Source organism: Labrus bergylta, chromosome 16, assembly GCF_963930695.1.
Source record: "Labrus bergylta chromosome 16, fLabBer1.1, whole genome shotgun sequence".
Lineage (NCBI taxonomy): Eukaryota > Metazoa > Chordata > Actinopteri > Labriformes > Labridae > Labrus > Labrus bergylta.
Genome location: NC_089210.1, coordinates 24,663,226 through 24,685,599, shown reverse-complemented (window position 1 = coordinate 24,685,599; position 22,374 = coordinate 24,663,226). Strand labels below are relative to the sequence as shown.

Sequence of the window (22,374 nt, the reverse complement as noted above, 5' to 3'; positions counted from 1 at the left end):
AACAAATACTAATTGGGAAACAGTTCTCGTAAGACACTTGGAAGTTGTTAGCAATACATTTATTCATCATATATACATTTACAGTACAGTCTTACGTTCAATCTTCTGTTCTTGCTATGTACTTGCTTTCTTTACATACTTGCTTTGTCCAACTTTAAATATTCAGAACCCAAATAAAAGTTGCCTTTCAACTTGCCCAATCAAGTGTCAGAACAATACATAACATACACTACCTGCGCAAGTCAGTGTGTAACCGTTTTGCTGCAGTGTTTTACAGCAGATATTACAGTCACATTTATACTGCTAGAATAAACAGATTTTTCAGTGCTTGATTTAGGTTCATTAAGTTCATTTAAATCCCATTCAGGCTTGCAGCAATAAAGGTTGGAAATATTCTGTCCTTATTACCAAATGTACAAAGAGTCAGAGTTCAGCTGTTAGCAGCATCGAGGCCTCCTCCTCAGAGCACGCCCTGCTGCTTTTGCTCTCTTTTTTTGTTTATGGCAGTTGCTTTCAGCCTGACCACTACTTGCTCTTTTCATGCCGGTTGCTTTAGTCTTAGTTATGTGTTTGGTCTTTTTTGGAGAGTCAGGCCTTTTAGCCTCTGAGAGCTCATCTGCAGTGCTGAAGTCACATGACGAGGCAGCAGAGCTTGCGATGGCTAGCTGACACAGCGCTAGTGCTGCAGTCTGCCTTTGGTCAAATGGTTCCTCTTCCTGCTCAGCGTCTGACCCCAGCTCAGGGTCCTCTGAAGTGCCCAGGGCAGAGCCACATGCTGGGCTATTGCAAGAGGCACGCAGGCTGAGGTTCAGAGGTGTATCCGCTGACTTTAATTCCTCGATGTCAGAGCACCTCAGTCTACTGTCAGATGAACTGTTTTCTCTCTCCTGATTTCTCATCGAGAGGTTGAGAGGTGTCAGATCTTCTCTGCTGGCCTCAGTATTCTTTTCTGATGTTGTCTGCGGAAAAGGCTCAGAGACTGACATAGGGGGACACGTGCGACTCTCAGGTGATCTAGAAAGTAAAGGCAAAGAGAAATAATTAAGAACCATAATTACAAATACAACATACAGCAGCTCAATAAAGACAGAAAGTAAATGATCAATTTCTGAAAAATTACGTACCCTCCGTTTACATGTAGGGTTCTTAACTGCAGCAAGCTTTCTGCAGACTCCTCGCGTCTCTCGTCAGGTTCAGTGGGTTGCACAGCATTATCTGTGTGTCCTATTTGGGTGGTTGTCTGTGACATACCTATGTCGGTGTGGTGGCGACCATCTGCATCTCTCTGGATTATGTGGGCATGACTTGGTCTGTCAGGGGACCCCAAGGCTGAACAGCCCTCTTTAGGACTTAGCCTGGTTTCCTTGTCTCCGCTTTGCACATGGTTCTTCTCTTCTTGTGTGGATATGTTGAGGCTGTTGTAGCTGGGATGTGAATGCATGTATATTTCATAATCTTTAGGCCCAAGTGTTGGGCCGTACAACTCCAAAGGTATATATCTGGGTCCTGTAATTGCCATAGAAAGCTCATGGGGTCTGTACAGGGTGTAATGTAGAGGGGGGCCTGCACTAAGAGGTTGGCAGTATCTGTATGGGTACGGGGGAAAGAGGTGAGGTGGAGCAATTGGTTGTGGTACTACAGGCCTCTGTGGATCCAGGAACTGTGGTTGTAAAGAAGATGAGTTTGACTCACTGACGTTATGGTTTCCTGAGAGGTAGTATGGTGGGTACAGCGACCGTTCAGGCAGGAGATAAGGGGAGTATTCTGGAACAATCGGAGGAGGGAATGGTTTCAAGGGGAGAGATGATGAAATTTTTCCCCATGAGAAGCCTGGGTGGTTGAAAGAGGGAACAGAAGCTGGTGAATCTTCTGACTGCTGCACAGGTGTCTTGAAGGCTTCTGTGCTGTCATTTTTGGGTGTGACAGCATAGAAGGCAGAAGGGCGGGGTAGAGACTTGGCCTCAATGCTCTCGTTGTTCTCTCTCTCTGTGTCTGTATTTGATTTTGTCAGACTGCTGTCCTTAATGAACGGACTATCACGCCCGACATCTACTTCTTCTACTTCTTCAGTGTCGTCTCTGCTCTCAGCTCTGTTCTCCTCGGCTCCCCCTTTCTCAGGGCTGTTTTTCAGAGTTTCTGGTGTGGGGCTTGGACAATCCTTTGATTTTAAAGGGACTTCTTTTGCCACAGCCTTGGCCTGTCGGGCCGTCGGCCCGCATTTCTGTGACATCAGGGAGATGGAGTTTTTACACAAGTTGTATTTCATGTGGTTAAAGAGATGGGACTTCTCATTGCAGGTGAAAGGACACTGGAAACACTGGTACTTGAAGGGCTTGCCTGGCGGCCGGGGAATGTAGTGTGGCCTTTTTGGTTTGCGTTCCTGAGCAGTTTCCATCTTGAACGGAGCACTCGTTTTCTGTATCAAAAATAAACACATTGTTAGGGGAGCTCATAGTAATTTAGATTTTCTAGCAGTTACACTTCTCCAACAATTGAAGCTGTTGGAGAAGTTTCCATTAAAGCCTACGAGACAAAATGTAAGAGTCACTGTTGAATCATCATAGCTTTTGTATCAGCTCTCACTGAGCTGACTGTCAACGTATTAGGCTAATAGTTGTTGGACTGGTTCAGTTGGAGAGTGGCTCGCATTGGAAAGTTTTCCTGCTTCATGTGTCTCAAGCTGCACAGGCAGAAAAATCTCTCGCTGCACAAAACGCCGCACCCTCAGGCTAATGTATTCCTCCAACTGTTAGTTCAAATTACTGATGAAAACCTGTGGACGGTATGCAAAACCCTCATGTTTGCATAGTGCAGTTTTAAGGTTGATTGGCAGCTACCTCCAAACGCCTCTGCACAGCTTGCCCGTTCATCTGTCTATGTGTTCTGATATCATTGCATGTATCTGTCCTGTAAAAGTTAGAGCTGTTGAGGTACCCGGTAGGCAGGTGCTGGGCAGACTAGGCACTTACTAACACAGACCTGGAGGGCATGCAGAGACTTGCTCTCACTCTCACTCTAACCTTACTAAACTCTGCGCTGTCGGCGTGGGAACCAGCAGCCACCTGCTTCCCATGACTACACCTGCGGGATGTGCTCAGCTAGCAGTCATCTTCATTTGATTATTGATGAGCTCACCCGCTCTGGACATACGCAAGCATGAGAAGTACTTTTTTGAAAAATCTTCCAATAATGTTTCCAACTTATTATGAGCAGTGATGGTTCAAACTAGCTATTTCAGTAAAGCAGGGTGGCATCTGAAACTCTTCAGCTCTGCCTTTGAAATGAAACATCACCTAAAGCTGTGAGTTAAGTGCTGCTGGGCGCTGCACAGAGGAACCTGCTTGTCATGCGCTGTCGCAAGAAGTTGTCACTCAAGTTTCTGTGCAACTGTAGTGGCATGCAAAGCCACTCCCTTTTTAAGGACCAACTTTCATTCCAATTCTCCTTTTTAAATTCTGGATCTCTACACTTATAACCCAGTCAAAAGCCCTGTTTTTCATTTTCACAAATAATAGGTTTTCATCTTAATATTTAATATTAATATTAATTTGATCTCTATGAGCTCAGCCTTTCTACAAATTATCAACCAGTCTGTAGAATTATTCAAATTGTAAAGTCCAACAAAAGGAAATGCTGTCTAAGGATATGCATTTTCCAGAAGGTTTACTGTAAGACTTTTCATTTAGCACTCTCTGTGCATCACTGTGGTAAGGGAATAGTTCAAATCCATAGGTAACAGGTGCATGTGCCGTACCTACCCTAAAGCCACCCAACAAACGAGCAAAAACACGACACACACAGGCGTTGACAAAGTGCTTTAAAAAGTTAATGAAAGTAGTAAAGTCACTAAATTTAGCTTATTTGGTAAGATATATATATATATATATATATATATATATATATATATATATAAAAAATAATAATAATAACCTTACCTGCTCTGGCCGTAGCAACAGTGTCCTCTCCTGAGCTGCCCCACAGTCCACAGCCAGCGTGACTATCTGGTCAGGACGTCCGCTCCAGTATGTGCTTAAAGTTCAGAGTGTGTTAGTTAGTGTGAGTGATGTTGCGTTTGTCTGCTGTATTTGGTTAGTTGTATGGTGAGTTTCTTTCTCTGAGGTGTTGTCTCACATGTGGGTGGGGCTTCAGCCCAAACAGCAGGGCCCTCAGGCAACATTGATGTACCTGATATTAGTCAGGCCTCAAGCGATGATTTACATGACGAGGCGGGGTGGGGGCTCTCACTCCTACTTCCTCTTTAAAGTGGATTAAACATCTTTATGTTGAGTTTAACTTTAATTATTTACAAGCCGTCAAGGTTGACATGATATTTGCATACTTCTTACATCCTTTCTAATGTGAGCAGTGTTCAAGGAGTAGAGTATTACAGATTTAAAACTTTAAGAAATGTGAGAATGCTCTAAACCACTTACCTCCCAAATTAAAGTTTTACTTTCTTATTATGATAACAAAGGCAAGTACCAATTATTATAACGAGGACAAAGAAGAGGTGGTCAGATATGCCATGCATTCAGTTTGAGTTGAAAGAGATGGACTCAAACTGGAAAATCATTTCCAGCCACATTGTTGTGAGGCATGCACACATTTTTTCTGTTGTGTAAGATCTGTTAAATCTGTCATTTTGCTCTATTTTATTTGTTCTGGACATTTTTCTTTCTGATGCTTTAAATCAGTTCTTTAAGGAGGACCAACTATCAAAAACTTCAATTTCACTTTTCTGCTTTTGTCTTATTGTGCTGTTTACCAAGTTTTGAAGCTAAGGTTATCAGAATTAGAAGTAATATCCTTGAAAAAATAAACAATAAACTCTACAGTAGACACTAGATACTACATGTTGGGCAGCATTTTACATATATTACGTCTTGATCTAGTCATCCAATTTTTTTCTTTTGCTTTCAGTCGTGCCGCTGATCATCAAATCCCTGACCTATGAAGAAAAGAGGGGAGCATGCAGCGTTGGCGCCAATGTGCGTGATGCTGCTTGCTACGTGTGCTGGTCTTTTGCCCGGGCCTATGAACCCAAAGAGCTCGAGCCTTTCGTCACCCAGATTTCCAGGTAACCTTCCTCCCCGTTTTATTTTTCTATAAATCATTCACTCATAGCTCACAGCACGAATATAAGTTCACTGTAACAGTAACATAGGAACAGTTTTGCTACTGTTATGCCTGCCCTGTAATACTACTAAAGTCTCATCCAACTTGTCTTGCTGCTGATTGCTGTTAATATATTGCAATGAACATGTTAACGACATTAATACCATCAAATATCATCATTGATTTTCCACACTTGCCACCACTACAAAATAAGTCTGCATTTCCCTGATCAAAAGGAAAAATAATGTCAAATATATAAAGCAGAGAGAACTGCAGCCTATAACCATCTTTTTTTTTATTTACATCCACACTGTCACTGACGTATATATCGGAGGTTAAGCCCATAATAAGCCAATGACATGACCAACATACTGTGATTAGAATCCCTAAGTGTTTAAAAATGTAATGACCGCAATCAATAAGAATAAACAGTTTGATCATTAGAAGATTTCTTTGAGCTGCTGCCTGTTGTGTATTTGGTTCTGCAGAAATGACATCAAGCACATTAATGCTGTACAGTTTTCTAATATTCCTGGTTTGTATGATTGTATATTTTCAAGAATCAACAATCAACAACAACAACAACTGAATCCAACATAAAAAAAAAAGAAGAAGATATTTTACCGGTGAGAAACTCCGGCGCAGTCTAGGCCTGTGAAGTCTGTTTCATCATGAGCTGGGGATCCGGCCGAAGATTTCTGCCTTTTAATAAGGCATTTTTTTCTTACCACTGTAACTTTTGCTGCTTTGCTAAAGTGCTCATGATGGATAGGCCAGATCTTTGTAACATAACAATCTTTTTACCTGCTCTTTTGTAATGTTAACAGACAAAGAGTAAGGTATTTTACCTGCTTTTTGTAAAGTGTCTTGAGATAACACTTGTTATGAGTTGACGCTATACAAAATAAATTGAATTGAATTAAATTGAATTGAATAGGGGTTCGATCCCCACCTCCTGCAACAACATGTCCGATGTGTGACTGTGCTTGAATGGGATTGGTCACTTCACATATAAACCTCTGTCATCAGTGTGTGAATGTGTAGGTGTGACCTGCGGTGTAAAAGCGCTTTGAGTAGTCAGAAGACTAGAAAAGCTCTATACAAGCTCAAGTCCATTTACCATTTACATGCTTTCTGACTTCAAAGGTAGTTATGACAAAAATTGTTCGGTGCTGTCAAGTACGACATGCTGTCGACCGATTAGCTCAGTGAATGCCCCTTTTTTTCTCAAGAATTAACTGTTTTTCTTGTGGGCCTTCAAATCTTCATTTAATAGAAGAATCCAAATATTGTAATTTAATTTGCTCCTGATGCAAACTAAGTGCAGTTTCTTTTAATCAGCTTTGGGACATTCTGACATTTATTTACAGTTAACTGGAATTATAATCACCGTGAAGTTTCTCTCAAGATCTACTGAATATGAAAACGCAGGTTTAGAGGGCATCATAATAATAGTTGTTTGCATGTAAAATTGTGAGACTAAATGTTAAATTGCTATCAGGTTATTGTGAAGGAGCACATGATTTATCAGAATCACGCCCCCTCAATATGACACATTTTCTTTAGTTCCGTGTCTATAAATGGTTTGTAATCCATTTGACTGACCTATTCTGATTTTTTTTTTTCCAGCTGTAGACACCGTACATAAATGGTCTTTATTGAACGTGAGGCTTGCTTGTAAAAATGACTAATAAGCCATTTTTCATTCTCAGTAGCCAGCTTTAAAAAGTAATGAGTAACATTTTTAAACATGAAATCAGAACATGAAGCCAGTGTAGAGAAACTAGGATGCAATACCAGCCAATGACGTGCATTTAGTCAATAGTAACGGTTTACCGCCTCCTAGATCTCTTTTCTCTCGGTTGGCGTGTATGGACCTGTGTCCTCTGACTGTGCAGACCAGCTCTGCAGTGTCAGTTTGTTCCCTTGCGACTACCGTTATCATCAGTCGCGACAACACCCTCCCTTCCCCTAGCCTACAGGATTGCCAGGTTTCGCCTGTTGCAGTAGGTTTCGGTCGCCGTTTGGCAGCAATGCTCAGACAAGCTGGTTCCTGTTCTATTCATCACAGCCTGATGACATTTACAGAAAACTCATTTTTCTTAGTGTGGGACTTAGTGACTTGGGGGCACTCTCATACATACACAAGTTACAGTCACACTGTATACTTATTAAATGTAGCAGCCACAGAGATCTTTCAGAATCTCCTCTGGGGCACTATCCAGAGTGCAACCAGGATTGTTTTTGTTTCTAAGCCTTTAGGGCAAGGGCAGTTAGTAAAGCCAAACTGTTACAGTTAGTTAGGCTGTAGACCTGGATTTTGATGTTTGGAGGCAGGAAACATAAGAGGAGAGCAAACAAAGCCAGCAGCAGTTAGTCTCAGGCTGTCACTGTGACATATACTCAGGATCAGACACATCTTTCAGTATTAAATGGGGAGTCATGATTAATCATTTTGTGGCTGCTTTTATGTACTGTTCCTGGAAGCCATGCACCGCAAACCAATTATCTCATGATGATACGTAATGTAGACATTGACTTTGCTTTAACTGGAGTAATTACTCATAACGTATTGATACATTGTGTTGCACATTGTGTTGTATCTTAATACTAACCGATACCTGGCCATACGTCTGTACAACACCTCACGGTTATGACAGGGGGAGAGCACTCAGTGAGTCTTGGACTAAATCTTCCTTTTTCCATTTCCCATCTGCACAGCTGTCCCAAGAGTCAGCCTCTAGTTGGACACTTTAATGCTAACCTCACAATTATTTAAATCGCACCTTTAATGTTTGCACTGCCTGTTATTTAATGTCTGTTTCTTGATAGTTTTGCACTACCTTCTTTTGAAACATTGCTGTACATATATAAACAACACAACTTCAGAAGATCAACACTTTTTTTATTTTTATATTCAGGTCTAATTACAGATTTTTTCAGTTTTGCGGTTTAATTTGTAACAAATGTTTCATGTCATGTGCATCTTTGTAACCTGCTACTGGATGCTTTGAATTTCCCTCGGGCTCAATAAAGTATAGTAAATAAATATATATAAATATCTATCAGTAAATATTTAAATAATGATCAGAAAAAAGCTAATTTTAAACCTAAAAAAAGCCTAGTTGCTTGGGCAACCCATTAATGCTTACATCTCTTTTTTTTCATGACATCACATTTGTCTAACAACATCATTTTTATAAACTTTCTTTCACTGAAAACAATTCACTTTTACTGCATCTTTGATCAGATCATTTAATCCCTACTAATCTGTCATTATGTTTCTCTCCACAGCGCTTTGCTGATTGCAAATGTGTTTGATCGAAATGTCAACTGCCGCAGAGCTGCCTCTGTAAGTTCTCCAGTCCACATCCTGCGATGTCTGATGTAGAGATGTGCTGCTTCATGACAGATGTTCATTTTTGTCTCTTTTTGTCCCAGGCTGCCTTCCAGGAGAATGTTGGAAGACAGGTTTGTGACCGCACTATTGACTGCCTGTCTTTAATGACTAACAGAATTACTGTGATTTGAAATGTATTTGCTGCCAAAGATCCCGGCCTTGCTCAAACTTGCCTTCATAAAAATCTAAAGTCTCCCTGTACAGCTACAAGCAACCAACAAGGAGATAGATCTATTATTAGAAATGTATTTTATTGCCTTTTAATATTATGTAATGAAATTTAAATTTAGTATAAATAACGTGTCTTATTTAAGAACTGTCCACTCAGTGACAAACAACATGACAATGTTTCTTAGGGCGCACTCTAACTAGGCCCAGAACCCCCCCCCCCCCCCCCCACCCCATGGTTACCTCTTGTACATAACGTAGTAATACACCACATGCATGGCTTTACCTGATCATTAAACATGCATAGTTTACAAAACAGGCGGACTCAGGGACACAGGGTCGAGTCCCCGTCTGCAAATCAGAGAACAACACAGAGAAGAAGACAGCAACTTTACTGACTTTGTGGCTTATTTTGAGTCAGTTTAGTCAGATACAGCCGTAACACTGGTATTTCTCAAGAATGAAAGGCAATCCACGTTTCGTACCCGTGCTCGTTCTCGTGAATGAGCAACTGTACCGTGCCACAGCACATCTCTTCCAACCATGCCAGGGCCAAGGCATAGAGCACTCACACTAGTCAAATGAACTGGACTTTAGGGGTGAAGCGTGCTTGGACACGGTACAGATTGCCTAGTGTAAATGCTTTTAGTAAATGCACTCAACATGTCTCAGCTGATGGTTTCTTGCTTCTCTCTCAATAGGGGACATTTCCTCATGGGATTGACATCTTAACTGAAGCCGACTACTATGCTGTGGGGAATCTCAACAAGTGCTATCTTAGCATCAGGTAAGAAACAATTCATTCTACACATCTGCTTTTTCTTCTCATTTATCTTCACTCACAGAATACTTGTATTAAAAGGCTGTACTTTGCTTCGGGTCGTAACTTGTTCTAGCAGCCTTAAAAAGATGCTATGGGTTTGCAGATGTGACAGTTCAGATTGTCAAACCTTTGTTCTAGTGTCACTTGTGTTCATCAGGGATTTGTCTCATTGCCAACGTGACTTGCAAATAATTACTCAATAAGAAAAATAACCTCACTCAAACGGGTTTAGCATGCAGACTGTTTATCAATCGATTAATTTCTCTGCTTTTTACAAACAATAAAAACGTGTTTATTATCCATAAAAAAGCGTTTATATTACACCCAGAATATAAACCTGTAAGCTCACTAACACCATCTAGAAAAGGTGCAGTCGGTGTCATACAGCCAGTTTGTTGCAATAACTTGTGTAACCTGAATGTTTCACCTGTTTTAACCTGAACAGAGGGCTGGAACAGGGGTTGCAAATCAGCCTCGTCTAGAGTTATACATGCCCTCTGTTGCATTGCTTCTTCCCATGCACTAGTGTTAATGTGAATGTCTGTGTAAAGTAAACAAACCAATAACATAACCGTGGGTAGTTTGTAAACTTAATGTTGTTCGGTAAGATAAATCAACTTCTTAAAAACTGTGTTCACACATCAAGTCATGTGTTCACAAAACTACCTCGAAGACTTTCAGGAGATGTTACCTATGGCATAATGTTGTCACCACCTGCAAATCAAACACTGTAGCAGTTAAAACGAAAAAAAAAGATTCTAGCCTCAGGGTGTGTCTGCCTGTAGAAAGGCACCAAACAAGGAAGAAGGTATAAGGATTTATAACATGATATTAGGTGACCCCCACTTTTTCATTGGTTACATAGCATATTCATGTCCTCTTAGTTGATGATTTTCTGTCAGCAGCTGTTCTGCAAAACTTCCTTTTTTTTGTTCCCCAAAGTGTCTATGTAGCCAGTTTTCCAGAGTACACCAAGGCCATGATAGATCATCTGATAGCCATGAAGATTAACCACTGGGACTCGTAAGTACTTGTATAGCTCTGCTCTTATAAATGTTACTAAAACAAAGGGTGTAATTGTTATTCTTTGTATGTTTTTTTTTTTCCAGCGCTATTCGAGAGCTCTCTGCTAAAGCACTCCACAACCTGACGCCTCAAGCACCTGAATACATGGCAACAACAGGTAAACAATGTCACTATACCTGTTCCTCAGGCAACGAAGAAAGTACAGTGCTCATGCAAAATGTTTTAAAAGAGAAGGATGAAAACCTGTAATTATTGTTCATGACTTGATGTACCGTGCATTTTCCTCTTTGTCAACTTCAGTGTTGCCGCAGCTGTTGCCCATGGCAGTGGGCATTGACCTCCTCGGTCGGCATGGAGCCATCCTGGCATGTGCAGAGATCGTGCACGCTCTGTACAAGCTAGGCCTTCAGACCAACAGGTAGACTCTTGAGTACACAGTCAGTATGGTTTTTGTGTTAAGTTGAAAATGCCCTACAACACAAACCGGTTGTATACAGTGAAGCAGAGCTCGACCATTCAGCTGTTACAGATATGTTTGTATCCACATGTGTTTTCTGACAAGGGCCAATAAGAAGACTTATTTCTACAGAAAAAAGAAACCATGCCAAGGTTGTTTTTAAAAATGACAAAAAGGAGCTTGTGTCTGTCAAAGCATGCTCCAACTCCAGTATTTACAATATTTGCTGCACTGTCTGCTACACCTATCACACAGCTGTACAGACTGTGGTCCACACTTGACACGAACTGATTATGTTTTATACTCTTAAATTAAGTAATTTATGACGGAAAGATGTCTTCTTTTTACCTTTACATATTTGTAACAATTTTGTTGCAGATTTGTTGGACAGCACACTTAGAAATGATCTATTTTCATTCATGATCAGCCAACATGTGTGTACTCACTGTACAGAAGCTCTTAAAACCTTGTGTGTAACTCAACTAAGGAGCACAGTATATCAGTTAAAGGTCATATATTATACAAAATGCACTTAACCATGTTTTTCTAACACTAATATGTGTCCCTAGTCTGTCTACAAACCCCCCAATTATGAGAAAATCACACCCTCTGAGTGTTTTGCCTGCTCCACTTTTTAGAAAATGTGTGCTCAAACAGGCTGTTTGGAGATTTTCCCTTCATGACATCACAAAGGGCAGTAACCCCTCCCCCAGGTGGGTGGCACTCCCACAGCTAGGTGTTTGTTCTGCCCTCTGAGACTGCCTTCTCACCGTAAACAATAGGGCATGTAGCGAGAAAGCCTGAGCCACATTCCTTTCCAGAGAGGGGCGTGGTCAGACACAGGCCATTTGCATTTAAAGGTACAGACACAGAAACAGCCTGTTCTGAGCATGGCTGAAATAGAGGGGTTTATAGACATGATCAAATACAGGATCAAAGTGGATTTAGAACAAGAAACTTCACACACGTTTTGGGGAGCTCAGAGACTAATTTAAACTTGTTGAAAAGGAGGAGAATATGTGACCTTTAAAGATTTAGCCTTTTTGATAGAGTTGTTGCACAAATAAGTCTCATGTGAGCTCTCTCTGGTTTCTTCCTACAGGATTGTGGTGGACATGATTTCTCCCAAATGTGTTGATGCATTGAAAAATGTTCATCAGGCGGTAAGTGTTCATAAAGGAGTCAACACTAAATATTACAGTAATTTGTGGTCATGATATCCTGTATTGCTCATGTTTCGATTGTTTATTACTTTCAGCTGCATGACAGGAAACAGTACAGGTAAGAAGGCATTTCAGTATCAGTGTGATTCAAAATTTCCAACATTGTTTTTGCTTTCTCAACAAACTTGTGTTTTTATTTTAGGGGTTTTGGTGGAGAGCTAATGAGGCCAGCAAGTAAGTCGAAAATCAAACGAGAAAATGTTGTTTTGCATTGTTTTTAATGAGCTATTCCAAAACCCATGGATGTCTTTCAAACCAGTTTAATGTCCTGGTTATTCAGTAGATGTCATCAGTCTGATCTTTTCCCACAGTGTTCAGTCTCATAGAAAAGCTGTCCCTGTCCAAAATGCCTTTCAAGAACGAGCCTGTGATCAGTAAGTAATTTCTTTAAAACTGTTGCTCTCATCTGTTTCATGTTTGTTGTTCGTTTAATGTCCATGCTAATAGTAAGCTAATACATCTAATGTTGTGACACTTTGTTTCAGCTGGCTGGCAGTCTCTCATCGATGACACCATAAAGACCCTTCATTTTATTTCTAGTGGTGCAAAGGATAGCATTATGGTAACCTCAATTCCGTTTTTTTAACCTGCTTATTAAACTCTACAGACATCCATTCAGAAATAAAAACAGTTCACATTATGAATGCGTTGCCTTGGAAAACTGTGGAATAAAGACTTCCACGAGTTGTTTATACAAACTGTTTCTTTATCTGGTTTAAAGATCTTTATCCTTTTGTCGTCTGCAGACTGCAGCAGTACAGGCCTTGTCTGCCTTGTGTGAGGAGCACTACCAGGCCGAACCAGGAAAGGCTGACACACAAATGCAGGGTGAGCTGATCCTCTCCCCTAAACATTGTATTTTATTGTATGTCTGAATGTGAACATTACCTCATCAGCAGAGTGTGACTTTGTGTTTGTGGTTGTTTTTGCACCTGTGTAGATGTCCTGGTATCTCAGTACATTGAAGGGCTGAAGAGTCCTCAGATGCTCACGCGTTGTGGATCTGCCCTCGCTCTTGGCTGTCTGCCAAGTTTTATGATCCATGGCAAACTGAAGCAGGTGTGTTTGGAGGCCGTGCACATTTTCTTGCCATTGTACATCTCCCTACCTCAGTATATATGTATAAAGTGTTTTTTATTTTGTGTGTGTATGTGGTGTGTGCTGCTGTGATAGATCCTTGAAGGCCTTCAGCAGATGTGCGCCATCAGCCAGAAGAAGGGAGATTTCACTGAGGCAAGGAGGGATGCAGTCAAAGCCATTTCTCAGTGAGTATCCCTTTATATTTATTTTTGTTTTATTTAGTTCCTTGGATTTTGACCCATGTCGTAAAATTCCATTGTGTCTGCTAGCTAAGCGCTGTTGTGCAGGCAGTAATGCTAAATTAAACAGTCAGCTGACTATATCTGCAGGACCTGTATGACATATCCAGCCATTCTTTCATACAACTTTTTTTTGTGTGTTCTGGATCTCTTCTGGTTCCCCTTTGTGAATGTTGTAATACATCTTTCTTTTTCCTCCTCTGTCAGAGTGTGTGCCAAGGTGGGTGTTAGCGCTTACAGCTCCCCAGATTCTTTCCTTTGCTCTGAGAATGTGGCAGAGGTCTATGGCACTCTGCACGGCAGCATGAATGACTTCACGACCGATAGCAGAGGGGACATAGGGGCTTGGTGAGTTAACTCAAATAAATACACAAACACTCAAAAATAACAAACGTACTCTTTTATTTGCCTCGGGGAGTAGGAATGCCCCATTGCTGGAGCCTCTTGGTGTTTGTCTGTCCCTGTTTGCTCCTGTCACTTGTAGCCCAAGGCCATGCTTACCATCAGGAATGTCACCTGGCTTGTCACTTGGCCTCACGACACGGAATGTGCTGCTTCTTTCTTACAGTCATGGAATATTTTCCATTAACTCAGTCTTTCTCTTGAATCTGGTTTTGTATTGTTTTTACATCCGGTTGTCGTTTTATTTTTTTTGCACCATTTCCTTTTCTCAAGGGTGACAATTGTCTCTTTTATATCTCTCATGTATGACTTAAATGTTTGCCAATAGGCCAGTAATACACAGCTTAACTTGAGGCATGTGCACCTGTGTCTTGGTTTGACTTGTGAAAAAAAACCTGATCAACATTTCACACAAACAAATTGTGCCTCTCAGCAATGATGGTAATTTGAATATAGCACTGACAAATCAAGTGACACTTTAATGCAATCTCGATCACTTGATATATGTCCATGTGACAGCTCATGTCTGTGCTTGTTCCTGCTCCTCATTTATCAAGTATGTTTCAAAAGATTGCTTCATGAAGTGCTGCTGCTGAACCCAGCACAAAGTCTGTGAGGCAGATTTATGTCATTTAGGAATAATGTGTGAACTCTTTCTGTCGTGTCCCCAGGGTGAGAGAGGCAGCAATGACCAGCCTGATGGAGGTGACTTTGCTGGTGGCTGGCAGTGCTCCAGAGATCCTTTTACCTGACCTGTGAGTAGCAAACTAAGGCCAATGTCACACATGCACTCCTGACAATTCTGACAGGCGGTCCCTGAAATCTTTCTAAGTTGCTTGGGCAGGACATGACGTGGAAAGAAAGACACGGAAATGGGGGACAAAGCGGTAGAGTATGACGCTATGAGGACAACTTTTGCCTTTATAACAATGCTGAAATATTCATTTGTCCCAAAAAAGGAACAAACTAGCAAGCAAAACACATAATAAAAGAGTTTCATTACATGCATGATGATCATTCACATGGTCACACGTTGGTTTCAGGAACACCCCCACCATGAATTTTCCTGAATATTTCCTGCTGTGTTCTATCATTGGCTCACTCAGACTTGATACGGAATAACATGAAAAAGAATTTCAGAAGCTTTCTGGAGTTTTGTGCTCGTGTGAAAACACCAAAAAAACATGATTAACACCACTCCTGGATTTCTTTTCTTTGCCTAACAGGTAGAAAAACTCAGGCCTGAGTCTCATGTCACCAGCAGGTGACCATAGAAGGTGTCAAGCCTCTTTGTTGATTCACTGCCTTTGTTGTATTTGGTGTCTCAAGGTGTGGCCAAAATACCTCAGCTTAATTTAATCCAACCTGGATCAGCAAGGTTTTGTCATGATAATAGAGGAAAGGTTAAAAAAATATGTTACATTCAATTACCTACTCTGTTGATGGTTGAAACATTAAATGAACATGGAAGAAAATCAGTGTTGCTGTTTAGTTTATTCACAGTATGAGAATACTGGCTGTTAGGTTGCTCCACATGTACGGAAGCCGTAGTCCCCCAAGCGGGTGGCCTGGGTTCAAGTCCGGCCTATGGCTCCTTTCCTGCATGTCATTCCCCACTTTCTCTTTCCCTGATTTTCTACTCTATTCACTGTCCTCTGAAATAAAGGCATAAAAAAAAATTAAAAAAATCTTAAAAACACTGAATATACGCTCCAGCCTTCAACTTTCATCATACTGGCCGATGGTGAAACAAATGCCAGCTAGGTGGCTAACTTCACTTTAATAAACAGCTTTCTTAGAATTATTATTTTCTGGAAGATAAATCAACTTCTTGTGACTTTTTTCCCACTCCCAATAAGACACACCCTATTGTCTCAATCTGTCTCCCTGCCCACAAGCACCCCTTTTTCACACGCATACTCCAAGTTCAAGGATCACCTCCAAAACACATTTTACCTTAAAGAACAGGAAGGGCTCAGCCTTACAAACTTTAGAGTGAGATGTCTGGATTCAATTGATTAGCCTTCTGCTACAACAACCTGGCCACGGAGATGTGAAAGAAAATTGATTGATGAATGGATTGCTGATCTACAGAACCATTTCTAAGAGACGGAGTACGGTAGTTAGTATAAGACGTGTTTTGCAGGTACCTTTGTGAAGTTTAGTGACAATCTGCTTGGCCTCCTGAGTCTGTCTTCTGATTGTTTTTGTACTTCTGTCTGTAAGGGTGAAGTGTACAATGTGCTGCCTGGCCCAGCAGGCTGCAGAGAAGATTGATCGCTACAGAGCTCATGCTGGAAACATCCTCCTTCGCCTCCTCCACAGCACAGACCCTGCAGTACCACACATCCCCCACAAAGAGGAGCTGCTGAGCATTTTTCCTGCGTGAGTAACCCCTGCTCTTAATTTGCAGCTCATCCAGCAGCCTAACAGGCTCTGACAGCTGCAGGGACTTTAATCAGTTAAATATGAGAGTTTCATATTGAGGGATTGTATGTGACTGCACTTTTTATATATGATGATATCCGTTTACCTTTTTTTTTCAGTGAGACCCTAACCAGTCTGAACTGGAATGCTCCATCCCAAGCTTACAAGTATATCACCCAGCTGCTGAGTCTGCCTCAGTATCAGCACCACACCCTGCTGGGCCTCACTGTGTCAGTAGGAGGGCTCACAGAGTCCACAGTAGGTCAAATTAGAAATATATTTTTTACAGATGTGAGAGAGGTTTTGAGAAATAAGCAAAACTGATGCGAAGATGGGAAAAATGCAGTTACTGGCATACATGCACAAGTGAAAGTTAACGCCCTGATGTGTAGGATTCATATGCTTTACCAGCCAACAGATATCAGTCTTATCGACCATGTTTAAAAAATAAATAAATATATATATATATATATATATTCAAAAGCATGGTATTATGGTTAAGAGCATGACTTACTTACTTTACTTTAAAAATGTGTAGTGCACTCAGATTGGTTCTGCTTGTGCTCAAAATGTAGGCTTGCACATAGAAGCAAAGTAGGTTTATATTGTAGGTATATACAGTATGATGCAGGAAGTGGATGAACCCTGCATGAAAGAAACTATCCACATGGGATGTATTAAAAGTAAAGCAAATACAGCTCTGATGAGACTGGAACAACGTGCATCATATTGGATTGAGGATTTAACGAGTTTAGTGTAGAAACAAAAAATGAAGCGTTTTAGAGCAGACTGACAGTGAGACAAAGTCCCAAACCCATGATATATATATGAGACAGCATGAAGCAAAATCCATATCCACCTTTGTAGGTGCCTATGCAGTGATTAAAGGTAAACATTACAAAAAAAAATCCAAGCAGAAAATTACAAATCCCCAGCTCCTTCAGCAACATGTCCGATGTGCCCTTGGGCCAGACACTTAACCCTGAATTGCTCCCGCTGCTTCGTCAGCGGCGTATGAATGCCTTTAAATAGGATAAGATACTTCTGTTGGTCTCACTACATAGCAACCTCTGAATGAATGAATTTAGGCCAACAGGGGGCGCCATGTGTCAATTCTTAGCTGTTATTATTAAGGATGAATTTAGGCCAACAGGGGGCGCCATGTCCTCTGAGCTGCAGTCCCTTACTCCCAAGAAGGGCGGACTTTCTATGAATTGTTATATGACAAGTATCATGCTGTGTTATTTATCGACACCTTTACCCTTCTGCCTCCACTGCTGCAACCACCTGTAGCTGAAACATTGATCCAGATGTGTCCAGAAAGAATGATCTCACAGGGCCCTCATGGTACAGTCTTTTCCCATCATTTGAAAGTTGTTAACTTAGTGCTAAATAACAGCTTTAAAGCGGGTTTGCTATGTTCCCCTCCTGACCTCTTAGGAGGCTCATCACTCTGGAGGCTCATATTGGCGCCTAAAAGGGGTTGATCAAGCCCCCATCCTCATTTTCCACTTTGACCTGACCTCTCAAAACCAATCATTGGAAAATAGGTCCTTCCCACAAAGATTTATGATAGCTTGGTTATTTTTAACATTCACTGTTTGTGGATATAATAAAAGAAAAACAAGTTTAAAGCCTGTAACAGCAGTGAAATCAGTAAAGCTGGCCTCATCTGCCAATGGAGGCCGTAAACATATTCCCTATGAGACTCTCTGGCTTTCGTTTGACTTTTACCTCCTGCTCTTTCAGCCTCAGAGACGTGACGGACTGATATGTTTGTACAGGGCTGAATGCAGGAAACTGAGCCAATGCTGCATCGATACGTGGGCCAAGATTACCATTCTCACACCACAGGCACATATTCACACAGGCCAGAGAGAGATGAAGCTTCCATTCACTTTCCAGGAGCTGCACTGCAGGCCAACCAGAATGTCGAGAAACTAAAGCCAAACGGCAGAAACTCACCGAGTCCCAAAACTGAGAGAAATCATCATCAAGTGTTTCACATGTTTAAGTTCTTGGCAGTATAAACTCTAAATGCTCCAAATCAGAAATCTAGCCTTTCAGAGTCTTTTATCAAAACACCTTGTGTATCCTTGTGTATCTCTATCAAACTGTGTTGCTAAGTTGCAAGTTTCAAGGTCTCCCTGCAGTCGGATGGTATCATAAGTTCAACAATGTATCTTCTTATGGCATTGATTCAGAAATAAATAACTAGTATAATGTTATTACGATTCACTGGTGAACAGTCCATTGTGTACCCCGCCTCTTGCCCAATGACAGCTGGCATCAGGCCCCTGCGACCCCGAACCAGAAAAAGGGGTAAAGATAATGGATAGATAGATGGAATGTTATCGCGACCAAATTTTTATTATTTTTTACTTAGATTGAAATACCTTTGCAAACGTTTTTAGGTACTATCTGTTAAAGGATCCATACCAGTACAATGAATCACAAGTCACAGGCTTAAAACAAACCTCTATGACTCACTCTCTACCTGTCATCCTCACACATTATTTCCTTAACAAAAGGTAAAGAAAACAGTTATGAGTACCAACCAGGCTCACCAATATGAGTTTTGAGTCCATATGTTTTTTACGTCCCCTGTTTCATCATCCAGCCTGCTGCTGCTGCATATGAACTGCATCTGTTCGCTTCCTTCTCTCCTTAAGGTTCACTATTCATCACAATGGTTGTTCGACTACCTGAGAGTGATCCAGCGTGACAATGCGGCTCTCTCAGAGTTTGGAGATTCTCTGCTGAGCGTCTTCAGAGACAATCTTAAGAATGACAGGTAGTTTCTTAATTTTTTTTCATTCAGGTCCTTTCAGTGTCAGACTGTAGGAAGTGTTAGCCTATTCTATTTAAAGCCATGTCTCAAAAGTGAACTTTAATGGATTTTTGTTCACATTTATTTGTTCTTGTTGCAAGCATAGATTGATTAATTACTAAGGCCCTTTCTAATAGCCATCATGGGGTGACTCCCCATTTGTTGGAGAAAAAACATCTTGTAAAAATGTCCCCAATGTTTCCGTTTGTCAATCACTAGTTTTGAGTTTTCTTCAAACCAACACGTTCCTTTAATCAATTTTAATCCCATCCTGTAAAATAGGCAATAAAGGTTTATGATTGACAAGCTGTTACCATGGCAACTTGTTGATTAGTATTGAGGGATGGCAATGCGTCATGTCTGGCTCTATTAAAGGCTTCACTGACTACTTGTCTAATGTCTACTTCTTTTATACACTCTATGGATTCTTTTTTCTCTCTTCTATGCTGTGCTCTGTTTCCATTTAATCATGTTTATTGTTACTTTTTGATTATGCTTTATTGATGAATTTTTGATTTTATTAAGGATAGGTATGCAGTATGATCTTTAAGCTCCTTCGTGACAGATTTTTCTCATTCTTCTCTAGGGTGTCCACTCCTTTTCTTAAGATGCTCAATCAGATGCTTGCCAACAGCTGCTTTGAAATCTTCACCACACAAGAGGAGTGAGTATTACCATAACTGTTGTTCAAAAAGTAGTAACAACAAAGATTATACCTGTGGAGCTTAAGTTCTTCTGTCTCTGTTTTCAAAGTCATCCGTTCTGTGTGGACGTTTTGACTCTTTGCAAAGAGTCAAAGAAGGCCAAAAATATTTCCAAGCTGCAAGCCTGTATATCTGTGTAAGTCTTCATCTCATTGAGTACACGTGTTATGTTGGACCGAGGCAGAAAACACCATCTTGTGCTGACTGTGCTGTTTGCTGTTTCTCAGCTTTTGTGGACTGGTCCAGTTCCAGGGGAAAGTGAGGAAGAAAGTCTTGTCCCAGCTGTTGATGCTGCTCTGCCATCCCTTCCCAGTGGTAAATTCAAAAGAGAGGAAAACTCTCCATTTTTTATCAAACTTCAGAAAAGCTGTCAGTCATTGTAAAAAAAAAAAAAAAAAATGCAGCCACTTTACACTCCTTAATTGTCTATGAAACATGTAAGGCTGCTGTATAAGTCATTTATATTGTGTTACTATGTTCTCTTTCCAGACTATTAGTGTAGCTTTAGGAGTACAACTGTTGATTGTTTGATCAAGAATTTTGGTCCTGACAAAATGTGTCAACAGCTATCAGATGGATTGCTTGAAAAATAAAAATTCATGGTTTCCAGAAGATGAATCCTAAAAACTTTGATGAACCATGACGCTGATCTTAATGTCTTGAGTAACATGACTCATTCAGTGTTTTGATGAATTTACAGGAAATGTGTACTTTATATTAGCATAACGAGCACATTTATCAGGTCTCATTCATTAAGTACTTTAGTTTACTTTTGACCAAATACATGCAGAACTAATAGTATATATTCTACTGATATTTAAACATCAGCACATAGCCTTGACATTGTGAGTATGATAACATGCTGAAGGTATCATTTTTGTCTCTACTGTTTCATGAAGCCTCTATCATGGCTGTCATCACCTTGTGCTTTTTCTTTACTTTGCTTTGTGCAGCATCAGGAAAAAAATAAATGTTCCTCTTATTGAAATCTAGATCAGGAAGACCACAGCCAGCCAGATGTACGAGATGCTGCTGTACTATGATGATGTCATAGATCCAGAAGTGTTGGATGATGTCACTACCCTGCTAAGTGACACTAATTGGTTAGTGTTGTCATTTGATTCAATTATTACAAACCTTCTAGTTTTCAAATGCGTTTTGTTTTTGTGTGTGACACTCACTGTTGTCTGTCCCTTCCAGGGAGAGCAACCTCGCTACAGTCCAGCCCCACAGGAATCAGCTTTGTGATTTGTTGGGAGTCTCCCAGCCACAAGTGGTTGCCAAGGTAACCACTTAAGTGAAGATTCAACCAACAAAATGTTTTTTTTATGATTTATCTCCTCGTTGGACAAAGCTAACATGTCAACTGATCCACAGAGTGCTGCCCCGGTTTCCTGATCATAAGAGACTGTCAAAACCTGAAATGTCAATAATGTTTGTGGGCAACAAGCTGTAAGAGTAAAGACTGGACTGTTAGTGCTACTCCCCTGAAGCTGTCTTGTTTTAGGTTTTCAGAAAACACCACATCTACCTAAAGAATAACACTTCTGAAGAAAACTGCACTTCGACGGCTGCATGTTAAAAAGCTGATGACTAATAAAAGCACTAATGTATGACAGAGGTGGAATATTGTTTAATGTTTTTAACAGCTGATGCTTAACACCATTAAAAGATTTAGGTACTAGAAATGGAAAAATAATATTGACTCTTAATGTTTGATTAGAGCTGAAAGAATAATTTAATTCTTCGAGGGTTTCATATGTTTGAAAAGTTGTAAAAGTTCGGTACATTCCCCTGAATCATTTCAAAGAAAAAGTTTCTGAGAAAACCTTGAATGTTTTGAAAAGTAACATGGATCATCAGGCCGGATCATCATTCCTAACTGTTCCCGACTGTGATTTTTTTGTTTTGAACACTCACACCAAGGAATCACATTCTGAATGCTTGCCATGACAATAAATAGACAACAGCATCACATTTCTTTTGTTGTTGGTTATTATTACAACATAATTCTTGCATGCGACCAGGCCAAACACAGCACACTGATATCACATGTACCTACTTTCATTAAGGATGTTTCACCTGTTCAGTTCTTACCTGATTAAGCTCTGAACATGAGAACAATCAACTGTCTGCTTCTTTTGTTGAATCGTATCTTCCACACATGAAGGCTGTTATTGAAGTTTTCTGTACAAAACACCTCTCTTATTGTCATGTCAGAGTCTAGTGAGATTCGAGACATGTTCTTAACAGATCTGTTTTCATGTAACCTGTACCTGGAACTACTTAGAGAGGTGTAACTGAAACTATTGTTTGCGTACACTCCAGGGAAATACTCACCATGTAGCTGTTTTGGGCACAAACCATGGAATCACTCGGGTCCTGCGTCCTCTTGGGTCCCATGCAGACCTACTTTTTCTGCATGGTTGGTTGGAGGTGCCAGGGACTGGAAGAGTCCCAGCTCTGATAGCAGAGCCTCC

General features: G+C 40.6%; 2 protein-coding genes across 4 annotated transcripts in view; one reads left to right on the top strand and one right to left on the bottom strand.

The window, feature by feature from the left end:
* The window catches only part of tbcd (tubulin folding cofactor D), a 28,716-nt gene extending 6,845 nt beyond the window's left edge, over positions 1-21,871 (top strand). For 2 of the 3 annotated variants that reach the window (XM_020655395.3, XM_020655394.3), the window contains 26 exons: positions 4,921-5,077; positions 8,410-8,467; positions 8,557-8,586; positions 9,385-9,470; positions 10,449-10,529; positions 10,616-10,689; positions 10,833-10,950; positions 12,092-12,152; positions 12,248-12,270; positions 12,355-12,386; positions 12,524-12,586; positions 12,698-12,774; positions 12,959-13,040; positions 13,153-13,271; positions 13,386-13,477; positions 13,739-13,879; positions 14,605-14,688; positions 16,160-16,318; positions 16,480-16,618; positions 19,033-19,154; positions 19,777-19,854; positions 19,944-20,030; positions 20,122-20,209; positions 20,888-20,997; positions 21,095-21,179; positions 21,272-21,871. In XM_020655395.3, the coding sequence (XP_020511051.1) occupies positions 4,921-5,077; positions 8,410-8,467; positions 8,557-8,586; positions 9,385-9,470; positions 10,449-10,529; positions 10,616-10,689; positions 10,833-10,950; positions 12,092-12,152; positions 12,248-12,270; positions 12,355-12,386; positions 12,524-12,586; positions 12,698-12,774; positions 12,959-13,040; positions 13,153-13,271; positions 13,386-13,477; positions 13,739-13,879; positions 14,605-14,688; positions 16,160-16,318; positions 16,480-16,618; positions 19,033-19,154; positions 19,777-19,854; positions 19,944-20,030; positions 20,122-20,209; positions 20,888-20,997; positions 21,095-21,179; positions 21,272-21,292 (2,267 nt within the window). In that variant the 3' untranslated portion in view covers positions 21,293-21,871. The remainder of the gene's footprint in view (positions 1-4,920; positions 5,078-8,409; positions 8,468-8,556; positions 8,587-9,384; positions 9,471-10,448; positions 10,530-10,615; positions 10,690-10,832; positions 10,951-12,091; positions 12,153-12,247; positions 12,271-12,354; positions 12,387-12,523; positions 12,587-12,697; positions 12,775-12,958; positions 13,041-13,152; positions 13,272-13,385; positions 13,478-13,738; positions 13,880-14,604; positions 14,689-16,159; positions 16,319-16,479; positions 16,619-19,032; positions 19,155-19,776; positions 19,855-19,943; positions 20,031-20,121; positions 20,210-20,887; positions 20,998-21,094; positions 21,180-21,271) is intronic. The other variant, XM_065964484.1, reaches the window with a different exon arrangement.
* Positions 43-4,094, bottom strand: znf750 (zinc finger protein 750). Its single transcript, XM_029281516.2, has 3 exons — positions 3,936-4,094; positions 1,125-2,416; positions 43-1,014 (listed from the first exon to the last, which is right to left on the bottom strand). The coding sequence occupies exons 2-3, from the start codon at positions 2,393-2,395 to the stop codon at positions 438-440; spliced, it is 1,848 nt and encodes a 615-aa protein (XP_029137349.2). The 5' UTR covers positions 2,396-2,416; positions 3,936-4,094; the 3' UTR covers positions 43-437.
* Positions 21,872-22,374: the final 503 nt, after the last annotated feature.